Source organism: Rhinatrema bivittatum, chromosome 15 (genome assembly GCF_901001135.1).
Source record: "Rhinatrema bivittatum chromosome 15, aRhiBiv1.1, whole genome shotgun sequence".
Taxonomy (NCBI): domain Eukaryota; kingdom Metazoa; phylum Chordata; class Amphibia; order Gymnophiona; family Rhinatrematidae; genus Rhinatrema; species Rhinatrema bivittatum.
The window spans coordinates 75853968-75879062 of NC_042629.1; the positions used below are offsets into that span (position 1 = coordinate 75853968).

The following is a 25095-nucleotide window of genomic DNA, read 5'->3' on the forward strand; positions in this document are numbered from 1 at the left end:
TGTGTGTGGGGGTCTCAGTACTGGAATAGCAGGGGGTGCTGCAGGGCAGGAGTGAGGAGCATGGGCAGAGCTGTGTGTGGGGGTCTCAGTACTGGAATAGCAGGGGGTGCTGCAGGGCAGGAGTGAGGAGCATTGGCAGAGCTGTGTGTGGGGGTCTCAGTACTGGAATAGCAGGGGGTGCTGCAGGGCAGGAGTGAGGAGCATTGGCAGAGCTGTGTGTGGGGGTCTCAGTACTGGAATAGCAGGGGGTGCTGCAGGGCAGGAGTAAGGAGCATTGGCAGAGCTGTGTGTGGGGGTCTCAGTACTGGAATAGCAGGGGGTGCTGCAGGGCAGGAGTGAGGAGCATTGGCAGAGCTGGGGAGGGGGACTCAGTACAGGAATAGCAGGGGGTGCTGCAGGGCAGGAGTGAGCTGCATCGGCAGAGCTGTGTATGGGGGTCTCAGTACTGGAATAGCAGGGGGTGCTGCAGGACAGGAGTGAGGTGCATTGGCAGAGCTGTGTGTGGGGGTCTCAGTACTGGAATAGCAGGGGGTGCTGCAGGGCAGGAGTGAGGTGCATTGGCAGAGCTGTGTGTGAGGGTCTCAGTACTGGAATAGCAGGGGGTGCTGCAGGGCAGGAGTGAGGAGCATTGGCAGAGCTGTGTGTGTGTGTGAGGGTCTCAGTACTGGAATAGCAGGGGGTGCTGCAGGGCAGGAGTGAGGTGCATTGGCAGAGCTGTGTGTGTGTGTGAGGGTCTCAGTACTGGAATAGCAGGGGGTGCTGCAGGGCAGGAGTGAGGTGCATTGGCAGAGCTGTGTGTGGGGGTCTCAGTACTGGATTAGCAGGGGGTGCTGCAGGACAGGAGTGAGGTGCATTGGCAGAGCTGTGTGTGGGGGTCTCAGTACTGGAATAGCAGGGGGTGCTGCAGGGCAGGAGTGAGGTGCATTGGCAGAGCTGTGTGTTGGGGGGGGTCTCAGTACTGGAATAGCAGGGGGTGCTGCAGGGCAGGAGTGAGGAGCATTGGCAGAGCTGTGTGTGTGGGGGTCTCAGTACTGGAATAGCAGGGGGTGCTGCAGGGCAGGAGTGAGGTGCATTGGCAGAGCTGTGTGTGGGGGTCTCAGTACTGGAATAGCAGGGGGTGCTGCAGGGCAGGAGTGAGGTGTATTGGCAGAGCTGTGTGTGGGGGGGTCTCAGTACTGGAATAGCAGGGGGTGCTGCAGGGCAGGAGGGAGGTGCATTGGCAGAGCTGTGTGTGTGTGGGGGGTCTCAGTACTGGAATAGCAGGGGGTGCAGTGGCAGAGCTGTGTGTGTTTTCCAGAAGTCTGAGTTGTTTGCTGGATGCTATTGCAGCTGTTGCTTAGAATATTCCTATAGCTATGTTTGCTGTTCGCAGCTCTGTTGTAGTTCACTAAATCTATATCTGTAAAGAAACTCACGTGCAGAAACCAGCTCTATGCTGTGGGCATTTCTTGCACATCAGTTCATTGTCGTCAGAGGTCTCAGTTCCAGGAAGCCATTCAGGCTGCGCTCTGTACCCTCCCCAGCCACATGTGAGTGGGTGGAAGTGTACGACATAAAAGTATTCACTTCTCCTAGGACCCAGACACAGTGCTGGGCACCATCATTATCCTGCAGGTGAGAGTTATGGGTAACTGTCTGTGGGACACCAACCTTTTCCTCTTTGTGCTGGTTCCTTGGGTTTGGGCAGAAGCAGCCCTGGCTCTCCGGTGCGACTCTGACCACTTCCGAACATTCACCATTCAAGGTTACAAGTGCTGCAAAATCTGCCCCTCAGGTAAGACGACCTCCCATTCTGGGTTCTTCTTCACTTGACAAGTAGCCAGAATGTACTTTTACCCTAGAATAACTGCATTTCTGCTTCTGGTGCATAGGGCCAGTGCCATTGTACCATGCGCACATCCAGGGAGGTTACATATGGTTCTCATATCTCCCTTATATGGCTGAGGAAAGGGCATTAGTGTCCCAAAGTGGAGCTGCATCTTAAACTTAATAAAAAGATTCTCTACCCACTGATTGGTGCTTTTCTTTTAACCAATTTTATATGTGAGCTAATGAAGTTAGTAAGTAGCACAGTTAAAACAATCAGAGAAATTCTTTCACTCAACACACAACTAAGCTCTGGAATTCATTGCTGTAGAATATGGTTAATGCAGCTAGCATAGCTGGGTTTAAAAAAAGATTTTTGCAACTTCTTGGAGAAGTCCATAAACTGTTATTAACCAGATAGACTTGGGAAAGCCACTGCTTATCCCTGGATATAAGCAGCATGAGATCTATTTAATGTTTGGGTACTTGCCAGGTACTTGTGACCTGGATTGACCACTGTTGGAAACGGGATGCAGGGCTTGATAGACCCAATATGGCAGTTCTTATGTTCTGATAAGTTCATACACAGAAACAAAATCTAGCAGATAAGGAGCCTAAGGCCCATCCAGTGTCCGCTCCAGTTGACCTCTGGCTTTCCTACTACTATTTATCATATATAGCCCTCCCTGCTTCACCAGCTGCGGGGTGCCCTTTCTCTTTTTTCTCTCTCTGAGCTGCTGAAGGTTTTATCGCTTGTTCTCTGTTCATTTTGTTTCTCTTTGTACTGGTAGAGAAGGCCAGAGATGTGCCCTGCCAAAGCATTCAGGATAAGGACTGTAAGTGTGAGGCTACGTACCAGTGCCACAACCCTGCCTGTGATTACTGTCTGCGCCTTCCCACCTGCAGCAATGGACAGATACTCAGGAGAAGAGGTGCCCGGCGCTGCTCTTATTCAGGGGTGTCTAAGCCCCTTCAGTCTCTGACTGGAGTTGGAGGTATTGGATTGACCCCTTCCTGCTTTCTTCTCGCAGGTGAAAAGCAGTACTCGTATGAATGTGCAGACTGTGAAAATGGCACTTACTCTGACCCAGAGACCGGCCTCTGCAGGAAATGGACAAAGTAAGACTGCATTTCTAAGGGGCTCGGGTGAGATGGGTACTGCATGAGTGCTTAGGTACCTGTGCAGGAGACGCCGAGCTTTTCCTAGTATGTGTGTTTGAGGGGGGGTGACTCGGAGAATGTCGGAGCCCGTGAGCATGGCTGCGTATATGAGTTGCTGTGTGTATGACCCTGGGGGTAGGTGGTAGAGTAAATTGGAAAAAGATCACCTACATCCTGTGCTCTCCTTTTCAGCTGTATGAGTCAAGGACTTGTGATCATCACATCAGGAAACAAAACCCAAAATGTACGATGTGGAGAGTATGAAGCTTCTTCCATGTCAAAGCTGTCAGGTACTACTCCAGTAAGAGAGATCCAGGGGCTTGAGAGAGACAGAGGGGAGATGGCTCCTTCCTTCCAGCTCTGACTGTGCTGGGCAGTGTACAGAACATCCCTACAATAAGTGTCAGTCAGCTCATGGCAGGCTTTGCAGATGGGGGTGAAGTTCCTGCACCGCTCCTCACAATACATGTTTGCACATACTGTCAGATGAATCTGCTTTATCAGCTGTGATAAATAATAAACTGGTCACTGAGAAAGGTTATGTGGGTAAGAAGGTGAGCGCCTGGATCAGCTCATTCCTGGGTAACTCTCTTTCAGAGCTCTGGATGGGTGTGCACAGGTTATTCTTGTAATGTGGGCCAGTGTTCACAGCGGAGAGGACAGCCCGTGGTTAGTGAGAGGTAGAAGCCCGGGATCAGAGATGGGAACGCTGGCACTCCTGCACACTACATTACTCTCTCCCTCCATAGAATCCATGCCTGCTGTGTCTCTGGCGGTTCCTTCAGGTGTGCACAGGTTATTCTTGTAATGTGGGCCAGTGTTCACAGCGGAGAGGACAGCCCGTGGTTAGTGAGAGGTAGAAGCCCGGGATCAGAGATGGGAACGCTGGCACTCCTGCACATTACATTACTCTCTCCCGCTCTCCCTCCGTAGAATCCATGCCTGCTGTGTCTCTGGCGGTTCTTTCAGGTGTGCACAGGTTGTTCTTGTAATGTGGGCCAGTGTTCACAGCGGAGAGGACAGCCCGTGGTTAGTGAGAGGTAGAAGCCCGGGATCAGAGATGGGAACGCTGGCACTCCTGCACACTACATTACTCTCTCCCGCTCTCCCTCCGTAGAATCCATGCCTGCTGTGTCTCTGGCGGTTCCTTCAGGTGTGCACAGGTTATTCTTGTAATGTGGGCCAGTGTTCACAGCGGAGAGGACAGCCCGTGGTTAGTGAGAGGTAGAAGCCCGGGATCAGAGATGGGAACGCTGGCACTCCTGCACACTACATTACTCTCTCCCGCTCTCCCTCCGTAGAATCCATGCCTGCTGTGTCTCTGGCGGTTCCTTCAGGTGTGCACAGGTTATTCTTGTAATGTGGGCCAGTGTTCACAGCGGAGAGGACAGCCCGTGGTTAGTGAGAGGTAGAAGCCCGGGATCAGAGATGGGAACGCTGGCACTCCTGCACACTACATTACTCTCTCCCTCCATAGAATCCATGCCTGCTGTGTCTGTGACGGTTCCTTCAGGTGTGCACAGGTTATTCTTGTAATGTGGGCCAGTGTTCACAGCGGAGAGGACAGCCCATGGTTAGTGAGAGGTAGAAGCCCGGGATCAGAGATGGGAACGCTGGCACTCCTGCACATTACATTACTCTCTCCCGCTCTCCCTCCGTAGAATCCATGCCTGCTGTGTCTCTGGCGGTTCTTTCAGGTGTGCACAGGTTATTCTTGTAATGTGGGCCAGTGTTCACAGCGGAGAGGACAGCCCGTGGTTAGTGAGAGGTAGAAGCCCGGGATCAGAGATGGGAACGCTGGCACTCCTGCACACTACATTACTCTCTCCCTCCATAGAATCCATGCCTGCTGTGTCTGTGACGGTTCCTTCAGGTGTGCACAGGTTATTCTTGTAATGTGGGCCAGTGTTCACAGCGGAGAGGACAGCCCATGGTTAGTGAGAGGTAGAAGCCCGGGATCAGAGATGGGAACGCTGGCACTCCTGCACATTACATTACTCTCTCCCGCTCTCCCTCCGTAGAATCCATGCCTGCTGTGTCTCTGGCGGTTCTTTCAGGTGTGCACAGGTTATTCTTGTAATGTGGGCCAGTGTTCACAGCGGAGAGGACAGCCCGTGGTTAGTGAGAGGTAGAAGCCCGGGATCAGAGATGGGAACGCTGGCACTCCTGCACATTACATTACTCTCTCCCGCTCTCCCTCCGTAGAATCCATGCCTGCTGTGTCTCTGGCGGTTCTTTCAGGTGTGCACAGGTTATTCTTGTAATGTGGGCCAGTGTTCACAGCGGAGAGGACAGCCCATGGTTAGTGAGAGGTAGAAGCCCGGGATCAGAGATGGGAACGCTGGCACTCCTGCACATTACATTACTCTCTCCCGCTCTCCCTCCGTAGAATCCATGCCTGCTGTGTCTCTGGCGGTTCTTTCAGGTGTGCACAGGTTATTCTTGTAATGTGGGCCAGTGTTCACAGCGGAGAGGACAGCCCGTGGTTAGTGAGAGGTAGAAGCCCGGGATCAGAGATGGGAACGCTGGCACTCCTGCACACTACATCACTCTCTCCCACTCTCCCTCCGTAGAATCCATGCCTGCTGTGTCTCTGGCGGTTCTTTCAGGTGTGCACAGGTTGTTCTTGTAATGTGGGCCAGTGTTCACAGCGGAGAGGACAGCCCGTGGTTAGTGAGAGGTAGAAGCCCGGGATCAGAGATGGGAACGCTGGCACTCCTGCACACTACATTACTCTCTCCCGCTCTCCCTCCGTAGAATCCATGCCTGCTGTGTCTCTGGCGGTTCCTTCAGGTGTGCACAGGTTATTCTTGTAATGTGGGCCAGTGTTCACAGCGGAGAGGACAGCCCGTGGTTAGTGAGAGGTAGAAGCCCGGGATCAGAGATGGGAACGCTGGCACTCCTGCACACTACATTACTCTCTCCCTCCATAGAATCCATGCCTGCTGTGTCTGTGACGGTTCCTTCAGGTGTGCACAGGTTATTCTTGTAATGTGGGCCAGTGTTCACAGCGGAGAGGACAGCCCATGGTTAGTGAGAGGTAGAAGCCCGGGATCAGAGATGGGAACGCTGGCACTCCTGCACATTACATTACTCTCTCCCGCTCTCCCTCCGTAGAATCCATGCCTGCTGTGTCTCTGGCGGTTCTTTCAGGTGTGCACAGGTTATTCTTGTAATGTGGGCCAGTGTTCACAGCGGAGAGGACAGCCCGTGGTTAGTGAGAGGTAGAAGCCCGGGATCAGAGATGGGAACGCTGGCACTCCTGCACACTACATTACTCTCTCCCTCCATAGAATCCATGCCTGCTGTGTCTCTGGCGGTTCCTTCAGGTGTGCACAGGTTATTCTTGTAATGTGGGCCAGTGTTCACAGCGGAGAGGACAGCCCGTGGTTAGTGAGAGGTAGAAGCCCGGGATCAGAGATGGGAACGCTGGCACTCCTGCACACTACATCACTCTCTCCCACTCTCCCTCCGTAGAATCCATGCCTGCTGTGTCTCTGGCGGTTCCTTCAGGTGTGCACAGGTTATTCTTGTAATGTGGGCCAGTGTTCACAGCGGAGAGGAGAGCCCGTGGTTAGTGAGAGGTAGAAGCCCGGGATCAGAGATGGGAACGCTGGCACTCCTGCACACTACATCACTCTCTCCCTCTCTCCCTCCGTAGAATCCATGCCTGCTGTGTCTCTGGCGGTTCTGGCAGCAGTGGCGATCTTTATCCTGATTCTGATGACCATCTTCCTGCACCTCTACATCTGGAGGGTGCATAGAAAGGAGAGAGACACAGTGCAAGGTTAGGACGGCTCATTTGATTTCAGTGCATGACCATTTGATGACAGCCAGAGGAAGTCTGTATTGTGGACCGTTCTGTTATTTTGCTTGAATGCCACTGGTTGGTTAGGGGAGTGCTGGGGAAGGGATGGAATCCTTCCAGTGTTTCATGCATTGTTTTTGTAATTTGGTTCATATTTAGCAAATCTGTTGTAATGTTAAATACTGTGAGCCACCTCAGGCGCTTTGTATAAGGACATGATATGCAATAAAAATTAATTGATGAGCAGTGAAGGCAGAAAGTCACAGAGAGACCCCACCTTGTTAATCTGCATCCAGCTGCCCAGGAGCCTGGAGCGTGGCTGGCAAAGCAGGAACTCTGCCGCACCATGCGTAGTCTGCCCCAGTAGGGGGCAATGCTGAGGAGCTGCACGTTCCTGCAGTGACCCCTGCACCACGCTAACGAGCAGTGTGAGTGAACCAGTTTTCCCCTCTTGAGAAGTTTTTTTTTTTTTTCCCCGTTTCTCTTCCAGAGTGTGCTTCCAGTCCTCCTCTCTTCTGTACACAACACAAGCCTCTGCCCTTGCCCTACTGCCCTCATCCACTAGAGGATACCTGTAGTTGCCAGTTCCCAGAAGAGGAAACAGGGGAGAAGACTGCAAAAGAGGAGACCCACTAAGCTTGTCCTGGGACTGGAGCGCGCTCTTGCCCAGACCAGACCCCTGAATGGAAGCCGAAGCTGTAAGAGGAGGAAGCTGGCTGAAGCTACTGCAGAGAGGCACAATAAGGGCTTAACTTTGCGTTATCTTCTCTTAAGAGCTTGGAGTTCAAATTCTAAACCTCAGGAATGCTTGGGGTGATGGGAAGCTGCATTTCATGCGATCAGACTGTGGTCTTTCACAGTGTAGTAAGGCCCTGACTGGGTGAAAGCCTTCTCTTTTACTTTGGGGCATGACCTTATTCGCCCTCTAATGACCAAACGGCTCCAAACAGGGACACTGAACTCTACCTTAGATGGATTTTTTTTATCCCCCATCCCCAAGGATTCTGGGATGTGTAGTTCTTAATGTCCTAATAATTTAGGACTACAGATCCCAGGCAAGGGTGTGTCTGGAAAAATCTTTTTTCAGCTTTGATTTTGTGTTCTATTTATTTGTTTTTGTAATTTTGTTTTGCTTCTGCCTTTTTAGCCCACACTAAAATGAAGAACTACAAATACTTTGTCTCATATTTCAGGTGGGAAATGAGACAAGCAGAAGAATAAATGTTTCCCTCCGGCTGGGCATTTGCTGTGCCCAGTCTAGAGCAGGAGGGCCGCTGGGGCTCGGGACTCAGCAAGCAGTGCTGTCAGTGCTGGAGCTTCACTCAGTAATAGGTTGTCATGATTAGACAGCTTGGCTTAATTTCGGATACTAAGGATTTGATCAGATTGGATTACTGTAATTCATTTCATCAGGCACTGTCACAAGTGAGTATATAAAGCGATTACAATCAGTACTGCAGCAGTCAGGCACTTATCACGTCAGTTTGCAGCATTTGCATTGGCTGCTTGTGTTTCTCTGGTTCACAAGTGTTTGTGCCTTGCCTTGGCTGCTATTCTCATTGCCATCATTGGTAAGAAGTCAGCTTTAGTTACGTGGGACCTGCACTGGATTGTGGAAGGAGAGCAGCTTTTGATTATTTGATAACGTTTTTGGACTTTGATTTAGTGGGAATTAGGAGTTGGCAGGGAGCTGGGTCTGACTGTCAGTGGGAGTGGCTGGAAGGGTAAGGGAATTTGGTTTTATGGTTTGATTGTACCCCTGTATTAGAAGATTACCAGGTAAGGTTAATTTTTTCTAACCTGTCTTTCTTTCCACCAGTCCAGATGGTAAACCTGTCTTTCATTCGCTTGCACCACAGGTGTTTATTAAATGCATGTAAGGATGAGCGGGTAGCTGCCTTGCAAATACACGCAGGACATACTGCACTCTGTCCTGCTGGGAAGAGGAATGCACTTCGCATGTGCTTTACTTCTTTCTGGAACTTTTTCCCTTTTTAATCTGTAAGCTGAATAAATTTTCTTGCAAACACTGCTTCAGAAGCTGCTTCCCCTTTGTGCTGTCCCCCAAACACAAACTATTTCTCTCTCTTTTGGAATTAGTTTGCTTCCCTGTATACTCTATGACTCCTCTGAAAAAGCTGGCAAACAGATGCATTGATTTAAATGACATTGTGACATCACTTTAGGAACAGGCACTATTGTACAGGGTCTGTGCTGATTTTTAGAAATGGCTGACGTCGGAGCAGATTGGTCTGCTTCCCCTGGTGAGCCGGACGCTCGTTACCTGGTTTCCTCAGCTTCCCAGCTAGAGCAAAGAAGAGGAGCAGCAGCAGCCTGAAGAAAATCTCAGCGAGGCTGCGGTGGAGTGGCCGGAACACAGACCTGCGGGCCACGCGGAGCCCCTTCACCACCAGCATGGTCTCCTCCCTCCCTCCATCCGGCGGCAACCTAAGAAGGTCCAGAACAAAAAGGGAGACAGTGTGTGTGTGTGTGTCTGTATGTGAGAGAGACCTTTGTGTGAGATTGCAAGTGTATGCGAGAGCGAGCCTGCATGTATGAGACTGCATGGGCATGAGAGGGCCTGTGTGAGAACCTGTATGCAAATATAGTAACATAGTAATGGCAGAAAAAGACCAAATGGTCCATCCAGGTAGCCCAGCAAGCTTCTTATTCTAGTATTGGCCATGCCATGCAGGTTATCCCCTTGTTTCTTTTAAGGATAGCAGCTGCTGTTCCATGTACTTATCCCTAAGTCTTATGATAACCCATTAACTATTTCTGCTAGCAACATTTTTAATGTGTGAGGAGCCTTCTTGAAAACGCAGAGAGTGCTGCTTGACGTGCTTTGCTTATGGACTTGGCCGTAGAAGCAGTCCTGTGTTTTTTTCCCTTATGTCTGCGTATCTATACTCCAGACCATAAAAGTCAAGGCCCGAGTTGGTTGTTGTCTGACTCCAATTCCCCTTCCCCTCGTCGCTGAAGCAGAGAGCAATGTTATGCATAAGAGAGAGAGCCTGTGCGTGACAGCAAATATGTCTGCATGTGAGTGGGGGAGAAAGGATAACGTCTGTGGTGCCTCCCTCCTGCCAATCCACAACAAGCTCTGCATGACTGAAAATTAAAAAATCCAGGTATAGAGAGCTGGAGATTTATTAATCCTATTTTAAATTGTTTTATGTGTTTGCTGTTTTGAAATATTTAGTGTTTGGGAAAGGTTAGAAAAATCTGAATTTTTTTTTTAATTATTGGATGTTCATCAACACTTTTCACATATTATTGTTTGATGTTTTGTGAGGAATGAATGTTTTTTCATTGTTGCACTACATAATACAGTTGGGCTTGTGGTTTCCAGAGCATGTGGGTAAGACACAGAGAGTGAGCAAATGAGCATGTGTGAGCAAGAGGACTATTTAAGCCAGTGGGCATGTATGAGCAAGAGTGAGTCATTGAGCATGTGTGTGAGAGAGGGTGTGACACAGTGAGTATGTGTGTGAGAGAATATAAGGGAGTTTGTGTGAGAATGAACATGAGTGGATATGAGAGAGGATTATGCACACCTCCCACCCCTGACTAATCCATGACTAATCTAAAGTGCCCAGGTTTGGAGAGCAAGGGATTTCTTTTAGCCTTAGTTTTAATTATTGGTTGTTATCTGATGTGATTGCTGTTTTGAAATATTTTATTTATGCTTGGGGAATTAAAAAAATACAATGTTATTTTTAATAACTGGATGTTCTATTCATCAGTTGCTTTGAAACATTTTGTTACATAAGAACATAAGAAATTGCCATACTGGGTCAGACCAAGGGTCCATCAAGCCCAGCATCCTGTTTCCAACAGTGGCCAATCCAGGCCATAAGAACCTGGCAATTACCCAAACACTAAGAAGATCCCATGCTACTGATGCAATTAATAGCAGTGGCTATTCCCTAAGGAAACCTGATTAATAGCAGTTAATGGGCTTCTCCTTCAAGAACTTATCCAAACCTTTTTTGAACCCAGCTACACTAACTACCCTAACCACATCCTCTGGCAACAGATTCCAGAGCTTTATTTGCGTTGAGTGAAAAAGAATTTTCTCCGATTAGTCTTAAATGTCCTACTTGCTAACTTCATGGAATGCCCCCTAGTCCTTCTATTATTCGAAAGTGTAAATAACCGAGTCACATCTACTCGTTCAATACCTCTCATGATCTTAAAGACCTCTATCATATCCCCCCTCAACCGTCTCTTCTCCAAGCTGAACAGCCTCAACCTCTTCAGCCTTTCCTCATAGGGGAGCTGTTCCATCCCCTTTATCATTTTGGTTGCCCTTCTCTGTTCCTTAGAAGTATGGTTTTACTATTATGATGTTTTATATTTCTTGATTTTATTTGATGTTTATGAGGAATGGTGGCGATTCTGTTTTTTCCATTGTTGCACTACATACAGAGTCTGGCTTATTACTGTTTGTCTCTTTATTCTGTATTTAGTGAGGGTAGTTCTGTGCTCTGCATGAATGACCAAGGTGAGGTATTCTATCTTGTAGTTTCTGTGTGGGGAACTATAACAGCTTGGCTTGTTTTGTTTTCCTAATAGTAGGTGTGTTGGGGTGTTAGAGCCTGGTGTAATAGTCGCAGTATTGCCTTCTCATAAATAGGGTTGTTTCTGTTTGAGTGCTGGCAGTTAGTGCTGTTGTTGTATGGAAGGTTTACTATATTGTAATTGTTTACTTAAAGCTCTATGAGCACTGAGCCTGCAATTCAATACACCTTACAATAGGCCTAATACCCAATGGTTGCAGGTGTCTGTCTTTGCAGAGTTTTCTGGTTGATACTACAGCAGTGCATGTAAATAATATACAGATTGTAAGTGATTAATTTTACCTTTAGAAGACTTCATATTTTGAATGTTTTTTTTTCTTTAAACTCTGTTGCTATAAATACATAAATTTTAATTGTTTGGGGGGAGGACAGAGCCTAGAGTGTGTTCACGGCTGTAAGGTTCGTCTAAGGCACCTCATATCCTTGCACCAGCTCTGGCTGCACTGGTTCCACAAACGAAAGCAGGATTCCACCTGGAGCTGTGCTGCTTTGGGTTAGTGACTCTCCCCAGTCTCAGCCAGGGTTTAATTTCCTGTTTTTATAAGCCCAGGCAATAGTACGGATCACTTCTGGTCCCCCCTCCCCTATGATCCCCTTTTATGATTCCCCAGAGCAGAGTCTGGGGAATCATAAAAACAGCAGACTGCGTAGCACTGGAGTGGTGGAGACGTGGAGGCAGGCTACAGGCACAGGGAGAAGAGGGGTAAGCTAGGAGGAAGTGCCAGGCAGTGTTGGGGAGTCTTCTGTTTTGCGAGGAGCAGCTGGCTATGGAACCAGGAAGTCTCCTGGAAACTGGGATTGGGGAAGGGCTGCCAGCACCATGAAGTGGCAGGGTTGGGACGGGGGGCACTCGTGAGCACAAACGCACACACAGCCCCCTATTTACACACTTTGTGTCTTTCCCGCAGTGTGCATGGGAATGTCAGTGTGTATGTCGGTGAGAAAGTGTGTGCCAATAAAGTTTCTGCACTCTAAAAATCTGTGTGTGTGATTGACCCTGGTTGGCAGTGTGATTGGGTAGCAGGGTGTGGAGAGAGGGAGAGGTAGATAGATGGTGGGGGGGGGGGGGGGGGGAACCAATTTGCATGGCTGGAACAGGGCTCTGTTTCTTACCCCTAGTCTAGAATGGGCTCTCCCTCTTAGTTATTTAGGAACAGGGCTCTGTTTCTTACCCCTAGTCTAGAATGTGCTCTGCCTCTTAGTCATTTAGGAACAGGGCTCTGTTTCTTACCCCTAGTCTAGAATGTGCTCTGCCTCTTAGTTATTTAGGAACAGGGCTCTGTTTCTTACCCCTAGTCTAGAATGGGCTCTCCCTCCTAGTTATTTAGGAACAGGGCTCTGTTTTGTACCCCTAGTCTAGAATGTGCTCTACTGCTTAAGAACATAAGAACATAAGAAATTGCCATGCTGGGACAGACCAAGGGTCCATCAAGCCCAGCATCCTGTTTCCAACAGAGGCCAAAAACCAGGCCACAAGTACCTGGCAATTACCCAAACACTAAGAAGAACCCATGCTACTGATGCAATTAATAGCAGTGGCTATTCCCTAAGTATAATTGATTAATAGCCATTAATGGACTTCTCCTCCAAGAACTTATCCAAACCTTTTTTGAACCCAGCTACACTAACTGCACTAACTACCTTCTCTGGCAACAAATTCCAGAGCTTTATTGTGCGTTGAGTGAAAAAGAATTTTCTCCGATTAGTCTTAAATGTGTTACTTGCTAACTTCATGGAATGCCCCCTAGTCCTTCTATTATTCGAAAGTGTAAATAACCGAGTCACATCTACCCGTTCAAGACCTCTCATGATCTTAAAGACCTCTTTCATATCCCCCCTCAGCCGTCTCTTCTCCGAGCTGAACAGCCCTAACCTCTTCAGCCTTTCCTCATAGGGGAGCTGTTCCATCCCCTTTATCATTTTGGTTGCCCTTCTCTGTACCTTCTCCATCGCAACTATATCTTTTTTGAGATGCGGCGACCAGAATTGTACACAGTATTCAAGGTGCGGTCTCACCATGGAGCGATACAGAGGCATTATAACATTTTCCGTTCTATTAACCATTCCCTTCCTAATAATTCCTAACATTCTATTTGCTTTTTTGACTGCTGCAGCAGGGCTCTGTTCTTACCCCTAGTCTAGAATGTGCTCTACTGCTTAGTTATTTAGGAACAGGGCTCTGTTTCTTACCCCTAGTCTAGAATGGGCTCTCCCTCTTAGTTATTTAGGAACAGGGCTCTGTTTCTTACCCCTAGTCTAGAATGGGCTCTACCTCTTAGTTATTTAGGAACAGGGCTCTGTTTCTTACCCCTAGTCTAGAATGTGCTCTGCCTCTTAGTTATTTCGGAACAGGGCTCTGTTTCATACCCCTAGTCAAGAATGTGCTCTCCCTCTTAGTTATTTAGGAACAGGGCTCTGTTTCTTACCCCTAGTCTAGAATGTGCTCTGCCTCTTAGTTATTTAGGAACAGGGCTCTGTTTCATACCCCTAGTCAAGAATGTGCTCTCCCTCTTAGTTATTTAGGAACAGGGCTCTGTTTCTTACCCCTAGTCTAGAATGTGCTCTGCCTCTTAGTTATTTAGGAACAGGGCTCTGTTTCTTACCCCTAGTCTAGAATGTCTATCCATAATTGTTATTTTTCTCTCTTCCTCTTTCCTTGATTCCTTCTTCAGATTCCAAGTTTGCGCCACCTTGTTAAATGTAACTTTGCCTCTTGTTAATGACCTCTTGTTAATTGGTTGTTAATGAATGTTAACTCCCAGGTTCCTTGTAAACCGATTTGACATGATCCATGTCATGAAGGTTGGTATAATAAATAAATAAATAAATAGATAGATAGATAGATAGATAGATAGATGTGCTCTACCTCTTAGTTATTTAGGAAAAATGTGAAGTTTATTTTCAAGATATTTTGGGTCCCAGCTTTTTTGCTGCATTCTCGCTCTTTCAGAATGCAGGGGGAAGGAATTTGGGGTTTGGGGATCCCTTCAGTCTTATTTTACCTGAAGAATCATTCTTTCACTTTCCTTTATCTTACTGAGAAAGGGTCAGTGACTTGGCTTGATTCTTCCTCTGACCATGACTGATTTGGAAAAGCAGGGAGAGCCTGATAACGGGAACTTGTTAGAGGGGAAAAAGCAGGTGACTTTCAGAAACCGCTGCGACCTTCATTCTGCCTTTAATCATTTCATGGCATGAAAGACCTTTAACTCTCTCGTTTGGGCCCTATTTACCACGTAATCAAAACTCGCAGTCTGTGGTACTGACCATTGCAGCTAGAGGGCTTTTTGTCAGCCAGCACAGTAGGCCTTAAACTTACTTTCTACCCAGAGATATTCTGAGATTGCTTTGAAACTAAAAATCAGACCTTTGTTGGCTGAATCCGATTTCCTACCTCTTATGTTACAGAGGCCTGCCTATTGCTGCTTGAGCATTGCCTCTGAGTTCAGAAATATTAAGGTAAGTTCTCCCAAATGCTGCTATAGGGGAGACACTGAGGAAAGCTCTGAGAAATATTCTTTAAAATATATATATCCAAGCTCTGCAGTGAGGAAGAGGGCTTCCTTCACAAACCTAAAGACTTCCAGTGAATGTAAATCAATAGAAGGAAGGAGAAGCGTTTGCATGCGCTGGGCATGGGCTATGAGGAGAGAGAGGGCTGGGTGAAGGAAGTAAGAGCACTAGCCCGAACGCTGATGCCTTGGTTCATGTTTGTGACATGAGCTAGCACTGCACAGCAGAGCTGTAGCTCATTCACACTCTCAGCACCAGTGGATGAAATGAATCCATGTTACACCCAGGAGAGTTTGCAATAACAGGAAATGTTCAGAAACCACACAACAGCACATTTCAGTTTTGGTTAAGAGATTTTACAGTTTCCTGGTTGACTCTGATGCTCTGTTTGATAATCTGCTCACATAAGCTCCAGTATTTTGTTCATCACAGATGGCTCTAGCTTTTCAGTGCTAAACACTGCTGTAAATGGTTCCAGTGTTTTCAAATAAGTGAATGTACTTTCCTCATAGCATTTACAATCTCTAGTGCTGTGAGAAACTGTGAAGGATTTTCACGTAGTGTTTCCAACTGGGGAGTCCATAAAAGTTTTTATTTTAAAACTTTTATATACTGTGTTCTCGGGCAGACCATAAAAAGTGGTGCACAATTTTGGCAGTCAAGTTACCACAGTCAGAAATTCATCTTTATCTGTTCAAATAAAAAATGAAGAAATTCAGTGCTGTTGAAAGGTGACACATCGCCACTGGAAAGCACCCTCTGGGTACTGAAAGGGCTGTGGTCTGAAATTCCCATTATGTAGAGCTGAAAATGCCCAGCGGCACTGTGAGTCAGTGCAACCTTTGCTGACCATCGCTCCTCACTCATCTGCGGGAGAACATGTCCACACTTCTGTCACTGCTCTGGAATCACCACCACGTTTGAGGGACTTTCTTGCATTTCCAGCTCCTCAGAAGCTGTGCCTGGGAATTCATGGTGATAGTGAGAGGACACGCTCCTGTCTTCTTGCACATCTCGGGCACAGTGGGTGGTGGCTGCGCACTCCGTGGCTGAGGGTTTTGTCCAGGCTGGAACACAGTTGCGTGGATAATTTATCTGAACTGGTGTTGGAGGGGCCTTCAGTGAATTTTGGTCTTTAAAATATGCCTGGATTTAAGGGAGCCTATGGAAAGTAAACTTACTGAAACTATAGCCCCAAAGTCTTCATTCAGAAAGGGAAGTCCGCCAGCAGTTTTAGGTAATGCTGAGTGTGAAAATCCACAAGGATCTGGTATGCTAGTGGTGAATTTGTACCAGACCCGGGTGTGTTTAAGGCACATTATCCTCTTACAGGATGAAGTTTCCTTTGCTTACCCACTGCAGGTGATAGAGACAAGTCACAGTGAGCAGGAAATATGGTCAGAGACCGGAGAATAGAAAATATACAAGAAGAGGCAGAAAAGCACCAGCACACAGCACTGTTCTCAGAATGTGCATTAAAATAGTCTAACAACTCTATTTCACAACAAACGTAACTGTAAAACACAAAGAATATGTATTTTATCTGTGAATAGTACCTTACAGGCACACCTGGTCATGACCGTTTCACCAAACAATCGATTGTATTATGTAATATATTGTAACTGAACCTATGGTGGCACCTGTTAGAATGGACTATAGTACACATCTCACCTACTTTAATTTATGTGCCTACATGTAAACCGTTGCGATGGTATAGAAAAGATTTTAAATAAATAAATAAATGTACACTTATTGCCAGTGGTATAACTGTTTGCAGATCTTCGCCCAAGGGAATGCTCAGAGAGAAACACTAGCATTTATCCTGATATCCTGTCGGTGGGTTGGGAAAATCCTGCAGGTAGTGTACAAATATTTGTGAATTTGATTTTATGTATATACTTTTATGCATGTTTCCTTATGGATCCTTTTGTACATTGCCTAGGGTACAGGCGATATATACATTTTAAATAAAGATAAAGATTGGTTGATTAACATTCCCTCTCCAGCAGAAATGCCATGCTGGGTCAGACCACTGGTCATTGGAACCCAGTCTGGGTCACTTCGGGTTCTCAGCAAAGTGGTACATGCAGTGGCTGAGGGTAGGTCAGGTGCCTGCTCCTTATCTCGCCCACAATCTCAAACTCCAAACAATTCATCTGAGCAGACCTGGCCAGTGCATGGATCCCAAGCAGTGGCAGCTTCCCCCTGCAAGAGATACAAGTACTGGGCTTGATGGACCCTTGGACCCTTGGTCTGACCCAGTATGGCCTGTTCTTATGTTCCGAAGGGAGCTGTCTTTGTCTGGCAGTTCTGTAGTTATTTTAGATTTTACTTGTCATCTGTTTTGTTCTATTTTTATGATCTATTTGCATTTTGATTTGTAGTTTGTTGTTTTAAATCATGAACGCTATGTTGTGAACTGTTTTCATTGTGTTTTACTGTTAATGCATTCATTTTATTAACTAAATACAGAGAGGTGGGGCTAGACATAGACGACAGACTAAGCAGCTGTTTTACACGTGGACAATGACATAGTAATCCCAGTCCAATTATGTTCTAACATTACAGTGGACATAAGTTAATTGTGCATATTTTAAACAGAAAGATGGAAAGTGCAGCCATCCCGGGGGTGGAAATGACAGCGCTTGCAACTCCAAGGTCCTTCTGGCCGAATACATTGCCGACTTTAGGTTTCAAGGAAACCTCCCTGATGGTCTCAGACGGCGCTCTGACTAGCAGGTCCATGGCGGTCTCGCCTGCTCCAGTCCCCTGAGAAAGCAGACCACGTCTGTGTTAGCAGCCGCCGAGATTCCTCTGCATGACCATCGCTGCCACTTGCACCCTCGGTGGGGTAACTGCAGGACTGAAGCAATCTCTGCTTTTACACCAGGCTTTGAGAACTGTCCAGACGGGACTTTATGGGAAGGAGGTGGACTTCTTTCTGGCCTTTAGTAGGGACCCTCTTCTGTTAAACCTTCTCTTTCCAGAATTTGCCACTAATATTGCTGGAAAGTGCTGTTTGAATGAGATCAGCTTTGCTTTCTTCAGTCTTATCAGATCTGTGTACCAGGGATGTCTTGGCCAGTCTGGCGCTATCAGGACCACCCAGCCTGGCTGCTGAGAAATCTTCCTGACCATTAAATCCCACTGTGGGGTGCCCCGTGCACCGGTTATGAGCTCGAACATCTCCTCTGACAGCTCCCATTCTCCCGGGTCTAGAGGAAATGTGCACTCCTGCTATGTGCACTGGGGAGAGCTCCATCTCCAGGATGAGGGGGCCTCTCTCGCTAGGACTGCGCTCTTTGTGCCCCCCCTCCCCCCCCTGCGGCATTGTCTGAGCGGACCTGGACCGCTTTAACTGGGATTGAAAATGGGCTAGGGCCAACCTGATTGTTCTTAACTCTAATATGTTTGTGAAAATTAGAACCATTTGGTGTGGCCAGGATCCCTGAGCAGTTTGGCCACAGCTTGGCAAAGAACACTATAGTACAGCACACTATAGAATAGCATAGATCAGCACATTATAGCATACCATATGTCACTATGCAGAACTCAGCACATTAAAGAACAGTATAGCATGGCACAGCATAGCACATCACAGATTGGCCAACTATAGTATAGCATAACACAGCACACTACAGAATAAGAGATCAGCACATTAAAAAATATAGCATAGCAGGTTACACTATAGAACAGTATTGCAGAACTCAGCATGCAATAGAATAGCACAGGCATAGGAATAGAATAGCACAGCTTGGACCACTCTAAAACAGCATAACACAGCTCGGCACAGTAAAGAACAATACAGTATAGCACAGTAAAGAACACTATAGAATAGCATAGCACAGCTCGGCACAGTAAAGAACAATACAGTATAGCACAGTAAAGAACACTATAGAATAGCATAGCACAGCTCGGCACAGTAAAGAACAATACAGTATAGCACAGCTCAGCATAGCACAGCTCGGCACAGTAAAGAACAATACAGTATAGCACAGCTCGGAACACTATAGAACAGCATGGCACAGCTCGGCACAGTAAAGAACAATACAGTATAGCACAGCTCGGAACACTATAGATCAGCATGGCACAGCTCGGCACAGTAAAGAACAGTACAGTATAGCACGGCTCGGAACACTATAGATCAGCATAGCACAGCTCGGCACAGTAAAGAACAGTACAGTATAGCACGGCTCGGAACACTATAGATCAGCATAGCACAGCTCGGCACAGTAAAGAACAATACAGTATAGCACGGCTCGGAACACTATAGATCAGCATAGCACAGCTCGGCACAGTAAAGAACAATACAGTATAGCACGGCTCGGAACACTATAGATCAGCATAGCACAGCTCGGCACAGTAAAGAACAATACAGTATAGCACGGCTCGGAACACTATAGATCAGCATAGCACAGCTCGGCACAGTAAAGAACAATACAGTATAGCACGGCTCGGAACACTATAGATCAGCATAGCACAGCTCGGCACAGTAAAGAACAATACAGTATAGCACAGCTCGGAACACTATAGAACAGCATAGCACAGTTCGGCACAGTAAAGAACAGTATAGCATGGCACAGCTCGGAACACTATAGATCAGCATAGCACAGCTCGGCACAGTAACAGTATAGCATAGCTCGGAACACTATAGATCAGCATAGCACAGCTCGGCACAGTAAAGAACAGCATAGCATGGCACAGCTCGGAACACTATAGAACAGCATGGCACAGCTCGGAACACTATAGATCAGCATAGCACAGCTCGGCACAGTAACAGTATAGCATAGCTCGGAACACTATAGATCAGCATAGCACAGTTAAGAACAATACAGTATAGCACAGCTCGGAACACTATAGAACAGCATGGCACAGCTCGGCACAGTAAAGAACAGCATAGCATGGCACAGCTCGGAACACTATAGATCAGCATAGCACAGCTCGGCACAGTAAAGAACAGCATAGCATGGCACAGCTCGGCACAGTAAAGAACAGTATAGCATGGCACAGCTCGGAACACTATAGATCAGCATAGCACAGCTCGGCACAGTAAAGAACAGTATAGCATAGCTCGGAATACTATAGATCAGCATAGCACAGCTCGGCACAGTAAAGAACAGCATAGCATGGCACAGCTCGGCACAGTAAAGAACAGTATAGCATGGCACAGCTCGGAACACTATAGATCAGCCTAGCACAGCTCGGCACAGTAAAGAACAGTATAGCATGGCACAGCTCGGAACACTATAGATCAGCATAGCACAGCTCGGCACAGTAAAGAACAGCATAGCACAGCTCGGCACAGTAAAGAACAGTATAGCATGGCACAGCTCGGAACACTATAGATCAGCATAGCACAGCTCGGCACAGTAAAGAACAGTATAGCATAGCTCGGAACACTATAGATCAGTATAGCACAGCTCGGCACAGTAAAGAACAATATGGCATAGCATATCACACTATAGAATAGCATAACATAGCATCGCACATCTCGGCACACTATAGCATAGCACAGCACAGTAAAGAACGGCATAGCATAGCATTCTCAGGGGCGGAGATGAAGACTAAAACAGTAATGGAAATCAAGAAATCTCGGAATAAACATAGAGGGATCCCGAGTAGCAAAAAGGTGAGAGGAAGAGATGAGCAGTGTACCAGGAACGAATGAATCCAATGGTTCTTATCTGATGCTGCGGGCTAAATATCTAGAGATAGTCAGGAATTTTCCAGAATCGAGGCTGCAGTAGCTGGTTTATTGGAATAGATACTTTTGTTACATGCTTGAATCAGTGTGTACATATGAAACGCATGAATTCACTGATAAATGCTAGCACAGCATGACAGTCCTCAGTGCTTGATCCATGTAGTGGCTGGGATTTTCCTCCACGCAAATAAATTGAAAAGGAGGAACTCCCTGTAAGAAGGCTTTGAAGTAGCAGGAGGTAAGGGAGAAGAAGCAACCGAGTACTTACAGCCACATGGCAACCCTGCAGGAAGACCAATGATGTTCGGACCATTTCTGCAAGGCAGCTGCTGCTTTCACCTTCCCAGCTGTGGAAGATGATTTATAGAGCATCTCGTGGTTTGCCCCATGATACTTCTGCCTAGAAAAAATGAAACATTTAGAATGTCATCAGTTTTGCAGAAGAAAAGGAAGAGGGGAGATAGCAGAATTTTCTCTCATAAGTGCAGGGGCAAACCATCAGAGCCTGCAGTTCTCCTTCTCGCTGGAAGAATTTCAGTTCACCAAAAGAAAAACCATTAGCCTTTCACAGTAACAAGGAGGTAAACTCATCTGGAAGCAAAGTGCAGCTGCACTACTGAATGCAGCTGGCTAACTTTAGGACAGCTCTTTGGCATGACCAGACGTCGCCGATTAAGTCATCTGGGTAAATCTGAATATCAGAGCTAGCCGGCTAACTCATCTCCCAGTTATGCCCCTAACTTATCCAGCTAAATTCTAGCCTCCTAACTTATTACCTGGCTGGAATTGGTGCCCAAATCTTCAGTTAGCCGGCTAAATGCTTTTGAATATGGACCTCAAGCTGAATAAAGCACAAGACAAATTCCCCACAAAATAAATAAAAAGCAAAGCAGAACTCTTTAAAGAGGGAGTAAGCCAGGGGCAGATGTAGTGTGACCCAAGCTGCTGAATCTGCCACTGAGAAGCAAAAGGATACATTTTATTTTATTTATTTTATTTATTTGTGTTTTTCTATACCGGCATTCACGGAAGTTCGTATCATGTCGGTTTACATAAAACAAGGGGTGAGCAATACATTATAACGTACATAGCTAAAACGTAAGAGTATACATTACAAAAGTATAACAAGTGCATAGAAGAAAAGTTACAATAAAAAATCTGCTTTCAATTGCTTTCATCTGCTTTCATCTGCTTTCATCTGCTTTTTTCCCCCATAGCACCTTTTTTATCCAAAACATGGGATTCAAAGCAGTTTAGTACAACAATTAAAATAAATAAAAAAAACCCTAATGCAGAATGTCCTATCCCCTCCTCTCACACCCCTTCCCCCCAATGATCATCTCCTCAGGCTCTCTCAGAGTTTCACACTGTCCTCTTCCTTAAGATGCTGGGTGAGAAGTACAACGCTTTGCTTATATTCATGTCTTTCACAAAATGGCGCCGGCCGTAGACAACACAATTCGACTGCAGGAGGTCGTTCCGGACCCCCGCTGGACTTTTGGCAAGTCTTGTGGGGGTCAGGAGGCCCCCCCAAGCTGGCCAAAAGTCCCTGGGGGTCCAGCGGGAGTCCGGGAGCGATCTCCTGCCGCGAATCGTTTTTCCGTACGGAAAAACCAAAGGTAGCGCCGGCGCCATTTCTACAAGCACCGGAGGTCCGAGAGTGGAAGATCACAGCGGGACCCTTCCTCTGGACCCCAGGTAATTTAAGGCATTTTGGGGGGGTTCAGGAGGGTGGGGGATTTATTTTAAAGGGTCGGGGTGGGTTTTAGGGTTTTTTTAGTGTGCCGGTTTTTTCGCCCTCCCCCTTCCCCCGATTTACGATTTTTTGACGATAAATCGGGGGAATTGTTATTGTATCGCGGCTCTAACGATTTTTGACGATTTAAAATATATCGGACGATATTTTAAATCGTCAAAAAACGATTCACATCCCTAGTGGATAACACATTGAAATTGTCGGCTCAGTGTGCTGCAGCAGTCAAAAAAGCAAACAGAATGTTGGGAATTATTAGAAAGGGAATGGTTAATAGAACGGAAAATGTCATAATGCCTCTGTATCGCTCCATGGTGAGACCGCACCTTGAATACTGTGTACAATTCTGGTCGCCGCATCTCAAAAAAGATATAATTGCGATGGAGAAGGTACAGAGAAGGGCGACCAAAATGATAAAGGGGATGGAACAGCTCCCCTATGAGGAAAGGCTGAAGAGGTTAGGGCTGTTCAGCTTGGAGAAGAGACGACTGAGGGGGGATATGATAGAGGTGTTTAAGATCATGAGAGGTCTAGAATGAGTAGATGTGAATCGGTTATTTACTCTTTCAGATAATAGAAGGACTAGGGGGCACTCCATGAAGTTAGCATGGGGCACATTTAAGACTAATCGGAGAAAGTTCTTTTTCACTCAATGCACAATTAAACTCTGGAATTTGTTGCCTGAGGATGTGGTTAGTGCAGTTAGTATAGCGGTGTTTAAAAAAGGATTGGATAAGTTCTTGGAGGAGAAGTCCATTACCTGCTATTAAGTTCACTTAGAGAATAGCCACTGCCATTAGCAATGGTAACATGGAATAGACTTAGTTTTTGGGTACTTGACAGGTTCTTATGGCCTGGATTGGCCACTGTTGGAAACAGGATGCTGGGCTTGATGGACCCTTGGTCTGACCCAGTATGGCATGTTCTTATGTTCTTATGTTCTAAGTTGAAATTGCTCTGACAATGGATCCCACCGCCTGGAGCAGACGTTAATAGCTGAGCGATAAATGTGCGACTGAGACGCACATTTATTTTTTTGCATTTGGAGTGAATGAGTAATAGCCTTATTTACATGCATTTGCATGTGATGAACGCTAACTCATTCACTCCGCGTTGGACGGGCGTTAAATAGGCGCTAAGGGTGGATTAGCGCCTATTTAACCCGCGTCCGACAGCGGGTTAAACAATGCGCTTGGCTGAGCGCACTATATTGCATCGGCCCCAAAGGCTGTGGAAGGACGAAGTGACAGGATGTGAAAAAATTCTGCAGTGAAACCAGGCATTTCCTGTGAGGTTCAACTATGTCACTGTTTCCTGCCTGAAGATATGTCCGGAGGCCCATCAGTAGCCTGTCAAAGCTTTAGCAGTGACTAACCACACACAAAACATTCAAGGGTCAGTTATAATTACAATATTTTTCTGCAATCTGAACATATAATAATTTTAATTTTTATATTTTTGTTTTAAATTTTATGCACATGAAGCTGTTCGATTGGTGGTCAGAAAAATGAGAAAGTTATCCAAGTATCTGGTAACTTTTGACTTCCAGTCACAGCTTAGCGGGGGAGAGGGGTGACGCACAAACCTCTCCTCTCTCATACACGCCCACTCTGGGGGTTTGTCTAATTGCTGGCCACAGCTAGCCAAAGAATTGTCAGGTAAAAGAAAGGCCGCAGAGAAGGAAGATGTCTGTGACGTCTGCTGCAAATGATTTTAAGATTAGAGAGACCTCTCTAGATGTCTCTGGTTATTATTGCTACTAAGGGCTATGCAGATGTTTAAACTAAAAAATGCTTAGGTTCTGACCCCACGAGAACTGTTAGTCAAGATCACACACAAAACTGGGAGTCGTAAGGCACGGGAGCAAACACCTAACAGTGCCAAGGTTTGATAAGAGCAATGAAAGGGAGGGGGTCTCACTCCTCCGATAAAGAGGATCTCAGCGTCATTGGTACTTGTCAGACTTCTGGAGCTGGGACTGCAGACGGATTCCTTGGGCCCATTTTAACTTTGATTAGGAACCTAAGATTTTCTATCTTTATATGTACCTTTTAATACTTTTCTAGTAGTTATTATTATTTGCTTGCAATCAACTCTAGTGCTTGCTGCTATTTATCTTTTGTGCTATTATCCTTTTGCTTAACAAGTGTTCAAATAAACATACCATCCAATGCCTGGATCCTGGTAGAGAGAGAGAGAGAGAGAGTGACCCAAAACAGGACCCACACAAGCTGCTTCAAGCAGCAGGCTTACCAAACTAACGCTTGGAGACCCAGCAATTCCTTTGGAATTCTGCAGTCTCTGGGTCAAATCCAGAGAGTTTCCAGATAATGTGATCGACATATTGTAAACCCCCCATTCCCCAATGAACTGAAAAAGGATGCGAGGTGCTATAACCCTTGTATCGCCTCTTTCTTAGTAAATATAGAAATAGGATGGCAGAAAAAGACCATGCGGCCTATCGAGTCTGCCCCTCCACACAACTGCTCAGCTCTACAATCCCTACCACCCCCTCAGAGATCTCCTGTGCTCATCCCATGCATACACTTTATATCCCTCCCCTTCAGTCTAGAAAGATTGCCCCACATGGTTTATAATCAAAAAATGTTAAAATACTATCAGTAATCAAAAGCAAAACTGGTATATAAATACAAAATCAGTATATAACATATAATAATAAATACAATACAATAATCATCATAACAATTTTCCTCACCACTCCAAACTTCCCAGTCTCAGCTCTCCCTTTTTATTCATTGCCTACTAT

General features: G+C 46.4%; 2 protein-coding genes across 8 annotated transcripts in view; one reads left to right on the top strand and one right to left on the bottom strand.

The window, feature by feature from the left end:
• Positions 1-25095, bottom strand: part of TTLL10 (tubulin tyrosine ligase like 10) — a 307814-nt gene that overhangs the window by 65316 nt on the left and 217403 nt on the right. For 2 of the 7 annotated variants that reach the window (XR_003852780.1, XR_003852781.1), the window contains exon 18: positions 20844-20975. Coding sequence is in view for 1 of the 7 variants with exons in the window: in XM_029578086.1 (XP_029433946.1) it covers positions 20937-20975 (39 nt within the window). In the remaining 6 variants the exon portion in view is untranslated. The other 5 variants (XM_029578086.1, XM_029578078.1, XR_003852784.1 and 2 more) reach the window with 4 other exon arrangements.
• TNFRSF18 (TNF receptor superfamily member 18) lies at positions 1558-8807 on the top strand. Its single transcript, XM_029578093.1, has 6 exons — positions 1558-1774; positions 2598-2738; positions 2838-2925; positions 3160-3257; positions 6629-6754; positions 7266-8807. Exons 1-6 carry the CDS (start codon positions 1624-1626, stop codon positions 7409-7411), a joined length of 750 nt encoding a protein of 249 aa, XP_029433953.1. The 5' UTR covers positions 1558-1623; the 3' UTR covers positions 7412-8807.